An 18,071-nucleotide genomic window follows, 5' to 3' on the forward strand; every position below is an offset into this window, starting at 1 on the left:
AAAGTGTTTTCATCTCCAAACCTCCACTGAATCACACCATCATCCTTCAATTCAGTAAGGTTAGAGTTTAGAGAGACTGAATCTCCCTCCCACACTGACACAAACTCGCTTTCAATTTCACCAAACACTCCTGAAGAACAGAGTTTTTCACAGATTAAAGCTTTAAAATCACTTGATGTTGGTTTGATGAAGCTTCACTAAAATACTTTTAATCATGTAAATGTGAAGTGATTAATATTCTGCAGAAGTTCAAAGACAAAAGATGATGAATGAAAATGAGAAATAGTTAAACAGTTTTATATAATCAATAACTGCATTAAAAAGAGTGACTTTAATCTCAAATAAGAGTGTTTTCTCTCAGGAAAATCACACATTAATTGTTTCTATACGAGAATAACAGTGAATGTTAATCCTTTCTGACTAATTTAACCAGTAATTTATCACATCAGAACAGAAACAACTGAAACCAGAAAAACACATTTAAAACTCACCATCCAGACGCCACAAACACAAACAGAGCAAAACTAATTTGAGAAACATTTTCTTCATCGGTTCACTGAAAAGCCCACGATAGTAACTCTTAATGTCTGAAACACTCAGATTGATCTGAAAGACTGAACTGTGATATTTATCTGGTTGTGTGTGAATCCTCCCCCAACCTCAGTTAGTTTCCGCTCACACATCCGTCTCCTTTAACATCACGAAAATCAACAAGCTTTTGCTGATCTTACATTTTCAAATGAATTCTGGCCCTGAATGAAAACTAATAGCAGAAGAGTGAAATATTGGATTAGATATCTGTATCTACTGGTGTGTTATTTAGTGCTGTGAGATGTCAATCATATTTGACCTCTGACCTCTGACTCTTATTTGTCTGTTGATGGATTCACTTTATTTCAGTGTAAAGATGTTTTGTGTGGAGTGGAATGACTCAAAAGCTCTAAATCACATGAATAATGTTTGCTTGTGTTGTCACTACAAAATTCATGAGTGAACATTAATGCAAACATACAGTAACCTGTAAATGTAATCATTCATTTAGAGAAATATCATTTGGTTACCAGAAAGTTTTGGTCTTTGGAAAATTTTATGAGAAAAGCTTGAGTTCATAATCAGATATTTTGATTGCAGACTTTGGTATTTTGGTGAATCTGAGCAAAATAACTCTTTTAAAACTCTAGTTGAAACACATGTGCTTAGCTAAGTGCTAAAGCATGCTATTATCAGCATAAAACAGGAAGTTGTTGTAACTCAAGCATACAATGTCCAATCTCCTTCACACTTCACACGTTTAATAAATGCCCTGGCCTGAAGACACATACATGCCTAAATGTAGTTATAGACATAGCGCCACCAGCTGGCCAGTGCTAACTGAAGCGTCACATTGAAATTCTCGCCTAACAGCTTCTGTCAACATAAAGTCCGCCTTCTGGCCCCTATCTTCACACAGATCTTCAACAGATCACTAGAGCTGTATGAAGTTTCTTCCTGCTTCAAACGCTCCACCATCATCCCCGTCCCAAAGAAACCCAAAATCACTGGACTGAATGTCTACTGACCTGTTGCCTTAACATCTGTGGTCATGAAGTAATTTGAAAGACTGGTGCTGGCCCACCTGGAGGACCTCACTGGACCCTTGCTGGACAGTTTGCTTATCGAGCAAACAGGTCTGTGGATGATGCAGTCAATTTGGGACTGCATTATATCCTACAACATCTGGACAAACCAGGGACTTATGTGAGGATCCTGTATGTGGACTTTAGCTCGGCCTTCAACACCATCATACCAAACATCCTCCTGTCCAAATGAACCCAGCTCCCTGTGCCCGCCTCCATCTGTCAGTGGATCACCAGCTTCCTGACCGACAGGCAAAATCCTCATCCAGCTCCTGCATAATCAGCACTGGCGCCCCCCAGGTGTGCGTTCTCTCCACTGCTCTTCTCCCTGTACACCAAACACTGCACCGCAAAAGACCCCTCTGTCAAACTCTTGAAGTTTGCAGACGACACCACACTTATCGGCCTCATCCAGGACGGTGACGAGTCTGCCTACAGACTGGAGGTTGAACAGCTGGCGTCTGGTGCAGTTTTAACAACCTTGAGCTTGATGGAGCTCCACTTCCAGGACGAGGGGCAGCTCTGTCCTGTAATGGAAATTTTACATTTAGATGTGTTTTATACTTTCAAATGTGTGCAACTTGTGTTAATGTTGAACATTTATTTGTACTTATAAGCATTTAAAGAAATATAATCATATAGGCTTGCAGGGGCAAAATGTTCTGGGTAGCAAAGAGACTATGAGTACTCAAAGTGACCTATTGTGTACTTCAAGTGTGAAAAGTATGTGCGCAGCTTTGATGAAAATAGAGATAGGCAAAATGTGTAAAATCGAGCAGCAGCTAACAGGAAACTTTTGCAGACGTGATATTGTTCTGTCTAGATAGAATTTATGTTAGACAAGAGATCTTGAACAAAAATCCTTTTAAGGTAACCAAGGCGATCTTTTGAGACAGACCAGGATGTGTTAAGGGTATATAAGCTGGGCAAAAAGGAGAAGTCAGCGCCTTCTCTTATCAGACTCTGACTGATGGGTGAACAGCCTTTCTTGCAAGAAATAAAGATCTTTATAACTTTTGAAATTTCCAGCTGTCTTCCAATTATTATTTAAAGTTGTGAAAGAATTTCCACGACAGTCCTCAGGCGGGGGGTAGCTCTCCGTCTGCGTGGGACTCACACTATATCTCCGCGGTCGATGGTGGTGATTCGGGCTCTGGGTCTGTCTGTGTTCCGGATCGGGGAAGGATGCTCTCCAGACACCGGATGATGGCTTCTTTCCAGTTCTGACCGGTAATTTACCCTGATCCAGAACAGTGACTCCAGGGTCTCATCGTCGTAGGGGCTGGTGATGGCGAGATGAAAAATACTTTTTAAAGAAAAAGACAAAAAAAAATCTGTGCAAGGAACAAGGAACACAGAAGAATGAAAACAAACTAAAAGTCCATGAAAACCTTTACATACACTGAACATACTGTGACAATAATGTTGATATTGTTTTGAATACAACTTGAAAAATATTAAAACAATAAAAAATATTGAAAAAATTAAATGATACTTTAAATATGACACTAAAACTACCAGTATGTGGCGGCAAGTCACTGTCTTAATGAATAAGTCACTGAATAATCAATTCAGCCGATTCGTTCAAAACAACCGACTGATTCAGGAACAAAGCAAGTTACTGCATTTAAAGGGGTCATATAATGGTACATGCACTTTTACAAGTTGATTGTACTGAAATGTGTGTTGGCAGTGGCTGTACACGACATCATAAAATGATAAAAATCCATCCAGTGTTTTTTATTTAAATCTCCTTATATGTTTGACCCTCTCTGAAATCAAGCCGTTCGATTTTGTGACGTCACTAAATCGACGCCCCTCCCACGATTGTGATTGACAACAGTGTTTCAACACAGACCCGCCCTCGCTCGTGAGCGAGCTGTCTGTCATCATAGTGCATTGATATGCTGGAGAAGAATGGCGTCTAAGCGATTGTGGCGTCCTGTTCTTGTGTGTAATAAGGAACACAGCAGTCATTTTGATGTTTTGATGAAATATTCCCAAAGCATTGACGCGGGGATTCCCCACGATCAACATCCATGCTTTCCACACCAAACAGCTTTACAAATGAGGGTCAGTAAAGCTGGTTTTGCTAAGAAGCTGTTCCTGAAAATAGGATCGCCAACTATTCGTGTTCCTGCTGCACCTCTCAACTGAAGTGAGTGTAACGTTTTATTAACCTTTATTTTAATATTTATACTAATCTTTGCAAATTGCTTGCTGCACGCTTCACGATGAATGCGGCTGTTTACACTCAGGGTACATTACGGCATGCTTTATATGTACGACGTTCTCAATATAATTCATAATCCCACGTTTATAATGAACACCGCATTATGGTTATTGTGTTACTGTGTTAGAAACGGTGTACGCACAGAACAGAGGGGCGGGGTGAGCAAAGCTCATTATCATTTAAAGACACATGCACTTAAACGGCGTGCTGAAAACAGAGCTGTTTTTGACCAGGTAAAATGAGTGTTTTCTTACAATACTAATGAGAATTTTTAATTAAAGTATATTACAAACTTTTAATTTAGACCCTAAAGAATCATATTAGCTTGTACAAAAATGCCATTATATGACCCCTTTAATAATGGGTCTTTGAATCATCTTTGACTAAAAAAAATACACATTCAAACAAAACACTGCTGTGTGTGAATTTCTCAGAGACGTGTGACTGCTCTTCTGTGGATTTGTTTGTAGCCTATATGATATAACTATATTCTTTGTGAAACAGAGCAAAAACAGACAATATTGTGTACTTTTTGTTTGTTGAACTTTTACATAAAATCAGTATCGCATTTACAATCATGCTGATGTTCAGGAAAAACAGCACTCTTTCTCGTGTGATATTGCTTAACATGGTCTTACGACATAAGTGTAAAAAGATATGAAAAGTCATCCAGATTTTATCCTCATATCTTGATGTTTGGGGGAATTCACACTGCATTATAAGAGGCTACATCACGCAGTGAAAGCGTGCACTCTTAAAGTGCACAAGCAGGAGTTTATCGTACTTAGAGAAAAAAACATTCCACAAACATCCAGCAGAAGCTGTTTATCCACCCAACAGATCTAACCACATTTCTGTAAATATAAAACTAAGACGAAAACCATTGCAGCATCCATTTTGATCCTGAAACCAGTGAATAACATTTTTAATGTTTGCCTGCATTGTTACAACCAAACTAATCAGCGAATAATAATGAGAAAACACAATAACCTATATAATTGTTTATTTAGAGAAATTTGCATTTGGTTACCAGAGAGATTTGATGTTTGGAAAATTTTATCTAGAAATACTTGAGTTTATAAAGAGATCTCTTTTTTTTATTATTGCAGACTTTACCACACTTTGGCAAATCTGAGTAAAATAACTCTTTTGAAACTAACACATGTTCCTTATCGATACGGTTCAATCGTACTGCGTCATACATTCTGCCATAGGAACTCAGATTCCTATCCTGCTATCAAGCTGACTGATCAGCGCTCTGCAAGCAAGCGGATTGACAGCACTCTGCACTCGAGCTGATTCAGCGATCTCCCCTGTGGCCATCCAGCGTTTCTAAAAGAGCAAATTTCATGTGGCGTTGTTGCAAATGCTGCACCATGAGTGTGGCACGTTCAGGGCACCCCTGCACCCATTTGATAAGCACAGTGAGTGCGTCACCTGTCTGTCAAGTCAAGTCAAGTCATCTTCATTTATATAGCGCTTTTAACAATTTAGATTGTTTCAAAGCAGCTTTACAGACATAAACGTATAATTTAAGGTAACAGAGATTGTTTTGGCTTTATAGCGGTTCTTTAATAAAGTTATTTTCCAGCTAAAGTTAGTTTTGATTGATTCGCTTCCGTCGCAACAGTCATTTGGTTTTAAATTAGGGGCCACTAAGACGACACCATTCTCTCTACACAGACTTTAAACGCGAACCTGTGAGAAACACTGATGGCGGTCACATGCGCATTAAGAATGGGTTCTATAGTTATGTGCATTTGAATATATGTGCGCAGGTTTGGAATTCCCTACAAACCAAGCCTAAACAAAGTACTGTTTTTTCCTTATAAATTTTGATACAGAATTTTATTTTATTTGTCACTTCGGGGTAGGTACGCGAAACGAATTTTCCCGACGACGCTTTATCTGTAGAGTGGTAAAGGGATCCTCCATAGGGAGAGACTAGGTGGCACTTCAGCACAGCGTTGTCATCAGGTCCAGGCGTCAGATCTGGATACAGCCTGGTTCCGGCAGGCTGCGAGAAAACCTTGGGATAAACAAAGACACTAAAATTAGCGTAGATGCCATTCTTCTTATGATGTAATGAGTACATCAGGATTTATGGGAAGTGTTCCCGGTTCCGGCTGACCTAATCTATGTCTGGGGAAATCCCACACAGAAGCTGCGCTCACTGAGACGAGCTGTTCTCACATAGATATCATATAATAAAGGCTAGATGTCTTACGGCAGAGTCACTTCCGGCATCACCGGCGGCCATCTTACCACAGGGAAGCTGTGAATTAAGGTGAGTGAGCACCACGCACACAAATCCTCTTATCTCGGTGAAATCTTGACGGATTTACAAACGGTTTGGTTTCTTACAAACGTTATTAACATGGCTATAATTCTGAATGCTTAAACATTTTGAACATAATTATTCATATGTATGCAGTGTCATAGCTACATCTCTGACGTTTATAACAAACCAAACCATTTGAAAATCGGTAGAAAATTGAGCAAGTTATGGTTATTTAAAAGTACATGCACCATGTTACGAGTGAGCGAGCTCCCTGTGGTAAGATGGCCACCGTGTGCGGACGTCGACCTCCATTGGCCAGCAGCGCGGACGAGACATATAGCCTTTATTATATGATATCTATGGTTCTCACTGCAAGAGTACGAGTCTCTCCTCTCTCTGCTCGCAGACCGCTTAATTTCTAGACAATGGTTCCGCCCCTCACGCTCTCCTGTTCTCTTCCTCCCAGGAACTGTTTTATGGTGCGTAATTTTAAACACCTTTAACCTTATTTTAATTATTCTCAGGTTAGGTAAAGTACTGTAAGTCAAATCTGTCCTAAATAATAAGCATTTGAATTTCCATACTTACAATATTTAGATCACAGAAGACTTCTCCGTGGTCAGTTCAGCTCAGTCTTTTGTAAAACAGAGACTTATGGCAGGCGAGCTTCTTAATTTCAATTATATATTTTTTTTAATTAAATACAGGTTAACTAGTTTACATAAAAGGTACTAATATATAAAATAAAAATAAAAGTAAATCAAAACCAAATAATTTACAAGTTTTTAACTTCATGAGGCACAATGGCAAGGCATCTAACACCGGAGAGGCCGTCCTTGGTGAATCAGCGTCTGACTGGACATGTCAATTCCAGTCCTTTTAAAGTCCATCAACTTTCTGACATCTTCAGAAATCCCCTCCTGTAAACTCCCTAAAACTTGTCCATTGGTAATCCCTTCCTGGAAACCCCCTAGGACTTGGTCATTACTGACCGGCTGATTGGCCTCCACCACATTCGTGATCTGAAGCTCTGGAGAGCCTTTGCCTCTTCGTCCTCCTTCTTCTGGACCTTTTCTTCATCGCTGTATCTTCTGTATCTCGTCCGCAACACATAGACGGTAATGATGTATTTTTCTTCTTTCTAATACATTTTTAATTTTTCTCTTCTCTGCCATATGCTTAATAAATGCTTACACCATTCAGTGTGGTTTGTTTTTCTTTATAAATAATTTTCTTAATAAATGATTTTACAACAATAATTGCAGTGTTTTTCTTTATAAATCATTTTCTTAATACAGTTACAATTGTGGTTTACTATTACCCATAAGTACTTCATATACCAAAAGGCATAATTAGAATAGAATAATTGCATATTTCACAACAGAACCTTGGAGGAAAAAACAGCAGAGCCAGAGGACTGAGAGTGTCAAGTTGGGTTTTGAACATAATCAAATGAGGTTACTTGCTGCAATTCGCTTGCAGGCCTCCCCGCCTCAGGGGCGTAGTTTCCACATTTATAAGGAGCGATGTGGCTCACGTCCTCCCCACTGAAGTGATGAATTTACTGGGGAAAGATGATAACATTGAAACAAATCCTCTCACAAGTGTGCCAAGGGGATTGGTTTTTCATATCCAGATAGCCCCCCATCACAGACCATTCTTGAGATTCGTGTTCAAAGGGGTGGCTTATCACCCTACAGTCCCTCCAATCATCTACACAATTTAGTTTTCTTATTTAATGGCTTATTAGCGTTAGGCTATAGCCTGAAAGCTCTGATTTACGCACTGTTACAACAGTCATTGTTTTTTAGTTTATTTCAGAATGACATTTGAGTTTATGATTTTAATGTTGTTTTTTTGTGGCAGACTAAAGACTAATGACAGACTGTTGATCTTTGAATAAAAATATGTTTGGTTCATGTTTGAAATTCATTATCTTTTATTACAGGCTATTTAGTCTTATATCATAGTAGGCCTACTCATGCTCTGGCCCTTCATGACAACTGTTAGGGGGGTGATTATATTAAGCCTTAAAGTCCTGCATAATTAAGGGCGTGGCCACTTGAGTGACAGGTTGATTGCCGCTGCTGTCACTACTAGCCGTTTGTCTGCTGTTAGCCGTCACGTCACCTCAGCTAATTCCAGTCACTGAACTTGGCATCTCTGCAGTGCTTGTGCTTTTTTCAGGATTATTTCATACAATTTAATACACGCATTATACCTTCACCCACGCCGTTGGATTCCGTCATTGTCGAGTATCGAGAGAACAACCAGCGCTGTATTTCAGTTGTTTTCCTCTGTGAACATGCACTAATGCAGTGGTTCCCAATCCTGGTCCTGGGGACCCACAGCTCTGCACATTTTATATGTCTCCTTTATCTGACACACCCAGTTCAGTTCATAGAGCTCTTTCCTAACGAGATGATGATCTGAATCAGGTGTGTTAAATGAGGGAGACATACAAACTGTGCAGAGCTGTGGGTCCCCAGGACCAGGATTGGGAACCACTTGGATGCCTGACAATTTTGTTGATTTTGGGAGTTCAGATTTAAAAACGTCTATAGATATAGAGACTACACTCGTTCTGCGGTACCGTTGCTCTCACGGAACAGATAGACTATATGCTTATTTAACTTTTTAGTGTTAAATAAAAAGTACCGTCAGATGAAATCCTGCAGGTGTCAGTGCTTTCTCTCCGTCCATGCATTAGATGCACACTGCACACCCTTGAATGAGAGTGGATTTCTAGTGAATTTACTTGAACTTCTGAGCTAATATCTTTGGTTTAACCCATTTGTGACGCGCTGCCAAGATGGCGACGGCTGGCTCGGCCCACTTTAGGCTTCAAAAACAACCTTCAGAAGCATACGGGTGATGTCATAGACACTACGTCCATATTTTTTTTTTTGCAGTCTGTGTGAAATACAAGCATGGCAAGCGTACACTATGATCCTGTATACTAACAGTTACAAGGCTCAGAAAAAACATTCGAAAGATTAAGTCAAAATATTTCCAGATTTGAGTGAACCAAGTCTCCAAAAAGACAAAAAAATAATAATAATAAAAAAAAAATCCTCTGAACCACTGAGCGCCTCATGCTGGATGTACTGTTGATCTATCAAAAAAATAATGTAGGCTAAAATTGTAATGTTGCAGGGCCGGCTCAGGAGTATCTGGTATCCGGATCTGGTATTTATCTTATCCTCCTGATTAACCCCTAGTATCAGTTGCTATAGGTAGGCTTTTACTGTCAGGTCAGAACAGGATTAAATCCACACTAGCTTGTTTAATTTATACCAGTAAATCTAGGTGTAGTCCCTACACTCTCGTGAAACAATAATGATCATATGGATCAAATTCATGCTTACCCTCCTGCAGAATCGTTCCTGGAACCTTTGTTGTCCTTGGACTTGCAAACATTATTATAATGCTCTGTCTATCACTAATAGAACTGTTTTTGTAAGCTGAAGTGAAACGTAACAGTGTTTGTCTTTATGAAATAAAAATTTATTTAAACAAAAGATAAAATACTTGTTACATAAGGATTAATATTTGTAGCAAATCATCAAAACGTTACATTTTTTTTTTTTTTTGGCCAAAAAAAGAAAAAAAAAAAGTTGCAAAAAAAAAAAAGAAAAAAAAAGTTACAGGTTATAAAACTTCAGCTTATCCAATCTCAACAGGGCAGTCCTGAATGAGTGGATATTACACAGGCTAATTACCTTATATGCAGTTCAAGAAATAGAAGTAAAAATAACTTAAGCAAAAAAGAATATCAATTAATAAACTGAGCTAGAAGAGAACTAATTTATCCCCAGGGATGCACACGACATCAAAATCAAAAATGAAACAACTTAAAATCAAAGAAGCAGTCATATATATATGGAACTGGGTTACATTGTTCCTATGCAATTTTTTGTTTTGTTTTTTTCCAGTGGAAATACATCTTGTGACATCTACCTTCTATTGCATCAGTCGAGGGGATTTTTGGTGACAACACAGTTTATCAGAAATGGACATTCTTGCGTCCTTTCCGTCCTCTGCGCTTTGGACTTCTTTGTAAGTGTGTGCGTGCATATGTATCTGGAAGTGTGTTTGTAGGTCCAAAATTTCTATTAAAATTCAAATAGTCCACAACACTGTTAAACAGGAAAAAAGAACAGGAGAGTCTCATCTGGTCTTTCACAGCTCCTCTGCTGATGTTTTTAATTTTACAACCAGTTCAATTCAGTTACACACAATTACTTAAGCTTTTAAAGTCTCTGTCTGTCTTCTATCACTGTGTTAACAACATAAAAATAAATCATCTTTTGTCACTCTTTTGCCTCCTGTCTTCATTTCACATTCTTTAGTTAACTTGACTTCTTATAAACAGCAAAATTAATATTGACCAACACCAAGATAATTCGAGTGAATTTACTAATAATATTCAATGCGATTATGTGTATTTCATGCTGTACTTGCTTCTTAAAGGTAATATTCAATCATATAGTTCCACCAAAGGAGTGGATTTATAATGGATGCAGATTCACTTTCCTCGGAGTCTGATCACGTGACTAGTACGCGATCACAGAGTGAGCTTCCACGAGATATTTAACGCTATCTATTAACTCTTCAACACGAACAAATAAACATTTTGTAACCCAAAAATAAAAAATACAACACTATAGTTAAATATAATGATGGAGCATATTAAATCATTTTCTTCATGTTAGCGTGAACATCATAAATCAAGAAAAACAGATTTGTCCTCAAACTGCTTCACCAATAACAGTTTACATTCGCTGTGCATTGTTATGGTGTAATCACAGATCCATTTTTAACGGTTTCTCTCTTAATTCCCGTGTTTTTACCTGTAAAGCAGGGTAAAGTCAGAAGAGCAGGAGAGTCGCGTCTGGTCTGTCACAGCTCCTCTGCTGATATAAGGGCGCATGCGCAGTGCGCGATTCTCTCTCTCTCTCTCTCTCTCTCTCTCTACATTGTGTTATATTACCTTGGCATTAAACACTTCTGTGAGAGTGTTTGTAATACAGATGCTGAGGGAGTGATGGTGAATTAAACATCTTTCTCTCTTCTGACTCAATCTAATCAATCTCTCTATATTTTTCTCTGTTTTTGGAAAGTCGTGAAGGTGGGTTTATGTGTGTATGTGTTTTACTCCAGAAAATCTGGCAGAGGCACAACATAATTTAATAATAATTAAAAATAAAAATGTTTGAAGAGTGGTATAAGAAGAGTATTATTATTTAAAAAAAAACTATTTATTATTATATTATTTCATATCATTGATATTATTTAAATACACTATTTAACTCAATGTAAATATTTACCATTTTTAAATAATGTTTTAATAATGTAAAGCTGTAAACAGTGTGTGGCGCACTGCTGAAATATTACATAAAGATGTATTTTCCTCCAGGAGGCGCTGGACATAATAAATGTAATAAAACATGGAGAGACTCTTGAACCTCAGAGCGGGAAAACATTAACAGTAGACTTTAAAGACTTTATCGTTGGAGGAAATGGAGCACTGATGAGACCCAAATATTTTGGAGAGAACTCATTATTTACTAACAAAGAAAAGCTGTGATTCATGTTAACTTTGAAGTAGTTGATGTTATACTAAAATGTTTTTCATTTGATGGTGATAAAAAAAAAAACTTTTGTTTATATTTGATTTAATTATTATGAATGGCCGACACTATATTCATGAAGTCAAATGGACACATTTGAAATGAAAAAATGCCAAATTTTGAACAATTTAAAATTGCCTCAGGCGTGACAGGTGTCTGAAATCACTATCAAATCACATTGACCAGCGACAGCCCGTGAATCATTAACGTGAATGATTAACGTGCGACCTGCAAGTATAAAATGGCGCCTTGCATACATGACAATCACCTTATCGTCTGAAGGGACTGTTTGGTAGGCAGGCCCCGAGGCATGGCAAGGAGACGCAGGGTCTCGTTCCCTGTTTCGCAGGGAACATAGGTTACAGTCGTAACCTGAGACGTTCCCTTTCGGAAGGGAACTTGCACTGCGTCGAATGACGCTAGGGGAATGATCGAACTTTGCGTTACTCGACCTGACGCTTTACGAACTGACTTGCGGAAGGTCTCTCCAGCGAAGTAGTACAACAAGGGATTGAAGCAACTGTTGGATGCCGCCATGCACAGCGAGATGACCAGAACTTTCAGGAGGTACTCTCTGGCCTGGCAGTCCTGGCTTGAAACAATGGCATGAAGATGGACCGTGCGGATGACGTGATATGGTAGGAAACACAGCAGGAACGTGCTGAGGACAACCACGATCAAACACACAGAGCGTCGCCGGGTGATCTGCTTTTGATCCCCGATTTTCCACCCTTTGACGAGTTTGTAGAAGATGCAGCCGTAGCAGACCAGTATTATAATAAACGGTATGACAAATCCAAACGAAAGCCCCACATAGTTCAAGATAAATATGTGCTTCCATGACGTGATGTTCCCGGGTTCAAAGCAAATAATCTTATCCTCCCGTTTTAACCCCCTGAGGTCGGCTGTCGCGCCGGCGCGATAGGCTCGTTTTTTTCCGTATGAGTGCAAAAAAATAAATAAAAAATATAAATTTTTATCTTATATGCTTGTATTATACATCAATCGATCCTGTTTAGTGTGTATTTTTTTGTGTATGCTCATAATAAAAACAAAGTGTTGTGCTTTTTGCCAAATAAAGAAAAATAAACATGATGCGAGTTCTGCCTACTCTCCGTCAGTGAAGTCAATTCTGAAACGCGTCCGAAAATGAACTGTAACTCAGCGAATACTCAGTCAAACAGGCATACAGTCACACAGGCATGAAGCTTGAATTTTTTTAAGTTTTAATGTGCTCCGCCCACGGAGAGCGCGCGCTATTCAAACGCAAATGTGAGGCGATCCAAACAAACCTGTGAAACGCCCACATCAGCTGGATAACACACACCGCGAGTTCACTTTCAGACTTATGTACTTTACGATGCTGTGAGGAATATTACTATCTTGATAATAATCCTGCAAAAATTTACCTCAGAAGTTCTGGAAGTATCATTTCGAGGAGCAAACGGATCCCGCTGAGGAATTAGGTCAGTTCTGTTTGCTTTGTTCTAATCTGATTGAATGAACGCACAGATGCGTGCTGTTGTGGAGCTACTACAGCTGGCAAAAATACTGTTTAAATCTGAATTGCGTTTCTGTGTATGAATGAATGAACGAACGAACGCACAGATGCGTGCTGTTGTGGAGCTACTACAGCTGGCAAAAATACTGTTTAAATAATATGAATCGCGTTTGAATGAATGAACGCATAGATGTGCGCTGTTGTGGAGCTACTACAGCTGGCAAAAATACTGTTTTAATATGAATCGCGAATACAAAGAAAGATTACACTGGAAATATTGTTACAATTTTAAATGTTGTTGTAATTGTATAACCTTAATTGTATAAAAAAAAAAAATATATATAAATATATATATATATATATATATATATATATATATATATATATATATAAGGATAGATGTAAACAAAATCTTAAAAGGTCATTATAAGCCTTCTCTTTAAATAATTTTATTATGCTTTATTAGTGACACATTTGGGAAGAGAATATATTCCAAATCTGAAAATACAGTATGGGAACAATTAACTGCACAATTACTAGAAATGTTTACCTTGGATATTGTACAATTTGCAAGCAAAATTTGTGGGAAAAAAAACAACAAACCAGTTATATATTGTCCTTGCATTTTTGTGGCTCATTCACACACCTGAATGAAAGGCTCATTACGTATGCAGCCTCATTATGCGGGCCCCATTGTCTCCGCAGGTGTGAATCACGCCCACCCGCATATGGCCTTTCCAAACAAAAAGTGTTTTACAAGATTTAAATCAATGTATTGTGTTATGTGAATGATTAGGCAGGATGATTTTCACATAATTTTGAAGAAAAAATTCTAGGCAACGTCATCCATTAGTCAAAAGTCTTATTTACATATATTTAGAATGTGTTTTATGGCCTTATTTCAGAAACTTTAGTTTTTTGTTTTTGAAAAAACCATGCATAAACATTATTCTATCAAAAATACAAACATGTACATGCAAGTTGTTCACATATTATGGTAGCCCTGTTTGTGCTAAATAGAGTGAATTTACACCTTTGCCATTAATATGTTTATAAGCAACTGAAAAAAGCACAAATGTCAGGGCATGTCAGAACATCTCAAGGACCCCAAAAACCCTTCAGACCCCAGAGGGTTAAAATACCTGACATGAGGAACGGCGTTGAGAAGAAGGCCACAAATATCCAGATCGCAAAGCATGATAGACTGGCTCGCCGCACCGTGGCCAGGGTCTTGTGGCGAATGGGGTGAAGCACGGCGAAGTACCGTAGTACACTAAGGCCAGTAAGGAACAATATGCTTGTGTACAGGTTCACGTAAAAGGAAAATACACACCAGCGGCAAAACCAGTCTGGGAAGTCCCAATGACCGCCCCTGAAGTAGTAGACCAGGCGGAAGGGCAAAGTAAAGGAGAAGCTAGCATCTGAAATGGCCAAGTTGGTCATAAAAACCGTGCTGGCAGACTTCTGGGTGAAACACAGGAACACAATCAAAGCCACGAAGTTGCTGATGAATCCAATAGGGAATACAACACTGTACGTGATAGTGTATGCCATATATTTGAAGTCTTCGCTGTTCCTACGTGTCTGGATGATGCATGCATGTTCTTGGATGCCGTTGAGAGTTTCCAATGTAAACGTGGGAGCTGGAGACAAAAAGAGAATTACGTTTTACTAGTTAAAAGAACAAATAATAATGATAATAATAAATTGTTAAGATCTACATCAACAAACTCTATCGAGCCAAGAGGTCAATCTGCACTGGTCAAGCATCTTTTGGCTACGCAAATTTGCAGGTCATTCAACTTCAACTGTTGTAGCAAATTTTAATAAAAACTCTTTGCATGGGTTTGTGATTATACTCTGACTGTATGTGAGTCTAGTGAGGCCGCACCAAAAAGACAAATCAATAATAGCTTACTAAAACAGGAAAAACACAGGTTTGAAAACTCCCCTCGGTTTTCCAGGTTAAAAATGTATATTGCCATGGAGGTTTGATATACAGACAGCAGGGTTGTGTTTCTTAAAATGCAAAGTATAATATGCTTTATTTTATCTAAAACTATTCTAAACAAAACATTTCTAGTCTTGTATAATTTTTATGCATGCAGTTTTATATTTAATAATTTATATTCATATTGTATTTAAAAAATATATATTTGAATACATTTGAATGAAGAAATAAATATTGAATGTTATGTAATGTGACTTGTCATGTCCTTATTATTTTTCAACTACCCAAATATTGTTATTTTATCAAGAGGTCTGTTGTTTCCAGTTCTCCCATCCATAGTTCATGCAAAACATATGCAAAATAATACTCAGTGGGTGAAATGAAAACTGTTGCACACTAACAATATTCAAATGACAGCTGTATTCATAGACACCTGCAAAACAAAACATGAACCGTTTTTCTGCATAAAGAAAGGCAGTGTTAATTATTAATATGCTCATTAATCCAATGTTCTGGAAGTAACTAAACAGATCTGGTATATGTCAAAGTAAATGGACTAATACACTAAAGCTGATTAAACTGGAATAACTCATGGAACAAGTTTGCCCACAAGTCTTATTAAAAGTACCAAAGGTATTATCATATTTTATACATATAATAATTCCTTACAAAAAAAAAGGTAATGTGAAGAGGATAGCATGGTACAGAGATGGTAGATGGTACTTTATATACCATGGTACTTAAATAGTAGCCTATATAGGCTACTTGAAGGTAGTTCCAAGAATATCATGGTACTACCATAGTGCAAGTCCAAAATAAAGTTTTTCGACATATTCTTGGATTATTTACAATTTCAAAAAGGTACAAAGAAATAATATGGTATTATTGGTTTCAGAACTATCTATATAGAATACATCCACTGACATTAACATGTAAAACCCAATATGACTCGTATGAGGCTGAGTTTTACTCACCTGTCATCATTCTCCTCAACATCAGCGGACTGATGAATCCGTGTGAGTCAAGATTTTTGTATTGAGAGCGTTATGTAAAAAAATGTCTCGAGTCCCACGCTTGTGTTGCCATCGCTACTACCTCGACAGAAACCACAGTCACGGGTTGGTCTGTGGTTTTAAATAGCCGTGTAGATCAGTAAATTAATGAGAAACTCTACAATCAGTCAAATCATCTTTAACAGTTTTGATGTGTTTTACTGATTTTTTCACGTCATCTGAGCTTCACCACTTTGAGCTCCAGTCGGCCACAATGTCCACTAGATCTGATAGATAGTGTTATTTTCTCAAGTGCCTCATAAAGTTCTCACGGACTAGAGAAGTTAAAAACATCTTAAAGCAACAGTTTGATCTTGTCATGAGATCCTGAGAGTGTTTGTCTCTGCTCTCTCCTGTAACTCTCTTCAGGACGTTTGTTGCTCATTTCTGATCAAATGTCTCGATTGTTTCTCAATAAATGTGCCATATGTAGAATTGTAAACCTACAATTTCTTACTTATAACTTATTCTTATTATATTATTTATGCAAGTTTTTGTGCACTAAAACTTTATTTGACAGTCTACATTTTTGATGGCCTATTTTGTGTATTTAATATTTAACATAAATTATACATTTTTTTTTTATTGTATAAAAGGTGCTTGTGTTGTTCAATAAATGTTTAATTAAAGCAATTTTCTTAATTGCTTCTTATTAATGGTAAGATTTTATGAGGTGAAAAAAAAAAAGAAGAAAAAAGGAAAATCGTCCAAATATATCAGCCAAAAAAATCAGCATCATATATCGGCCATCGGCTGCCCCAATTTCTAAATATCGGCATCGGCCAGAGAAAAACCCATATCGGTCGACCTCTACTTAAACAGAAGTTGGCTTCACCGTCACAGGGTTAGAGATTCACAGCTTGAGGTGGAGGAACAAGATCTGATAGGACAAGAAAAGACCAAGATACATAAACTATTGTGTCCAAAAAGAAATTATGTTCATGATATAAAAGTAATATGTTCGTGAAGAAATTATTTAGTGAGAAAGCAAACGACCCTCCAGCTGAACAGCAAAACCAATCAGACAGAACTAGTCGAGTCAGTGACAGAAGATACTGAGCAAACAACTCCTGATAACATGTCAGTTCAGGGTGAGCCACTAGGTGGCGCTCTGCTGAAATTGATCAAATATACATCAAATCTGTTTTCCTCCAGGGAGCGCTGGACATAATAAATGTAATAAAACATGGAGAGACTCTTGAACCTCAGAGTGACAAAACTATTGATAAATTCAATATCACATTTGCAATCGTGCTAATGTTCAGGAAAACAACACTCTTGCTCATGTGATATTGCTTTACTTGGGCTTTTGACCAGTATAAAAAGACATATCTTTTTATTTATCCTCAAATCTTTAGTGGTCATTCTAACTATATTACAATAGGCTATAAAGCTGTGAACACGTGGACTCTCAATGTTTATCGTACTTGGAGAAAACACACATTAAGAAGATTGAGTCAAAATATTTTAGTGAACCAAGTGTCTCCAAAAAGACCAAAAAAAAATAAAAAATCCTCTGATCCACTGAGCTGGATGACCTGTCGATCTATGACAGATTAACTGATGCCTGTAAAACAGGATAAAGAACATGAAGAGTCTCGTCTGGTCTTTCACAGCTCGTCTGCTGATATTTTAAATTTTATAACCAGTTAAATTCAGTTACACACAATTGCTTTTGAAGCATTACTTCACATGTCTCTATTGTCTGTGTCTCTATTCTATGACAGGGTCAACAACATAAAAATAAATCATCTTTTGTCACTCTTTTGCCTCCTTTCTTCATTTGACCTTTTTATTAACATTT

General features: G+C 37.7%; 1 protein-coding gene across 1 annotated transcript; it reads right to left on the bottom strand.

Annotated features, from left to right (window-relative positions):
- Nucleotides 1-2,088: 2,088 nt before the first annotated feature.
- On the bottom strand, nt 2,089-16,196 carry LOC308701600 (cysteinyl leukotriene receptor 2-like; the record flags this gene model as incomplete). The annotated part of the gene is made up of 5 exons (XM_081383958.1): nt 2,089-2,143; nt 2,734-2,922; nt 12,032-12,668; nt 14,407-14,907; nt 16,190-16,196. The coding sequence occupies 5 exons, from the start codon at nt 16,194-16,196 to the stop codon at nt 2,089-2,091; spliced, it is 1,389 nt and encodes a 462-aa protein (XP_081240084.1).
- Nucleotides 16,197-18,071: the final 1,875 nt, after the last annotated feature.

The sequence above is a fragment of the Scardinius erythrophthalmus genome, assembly GCF_964197995.2.
Source record: "Scardinius erythrophthalmus genome assembly, chromosome: 14".
In the NCBI taxonomy this organism is placed as follows: Eukaryota; Metazoa; Chordata; class Actinopteri; order Cypriniformes; family Leuciscidae; genus Scardinius; species Scardinius erythrophthalmus.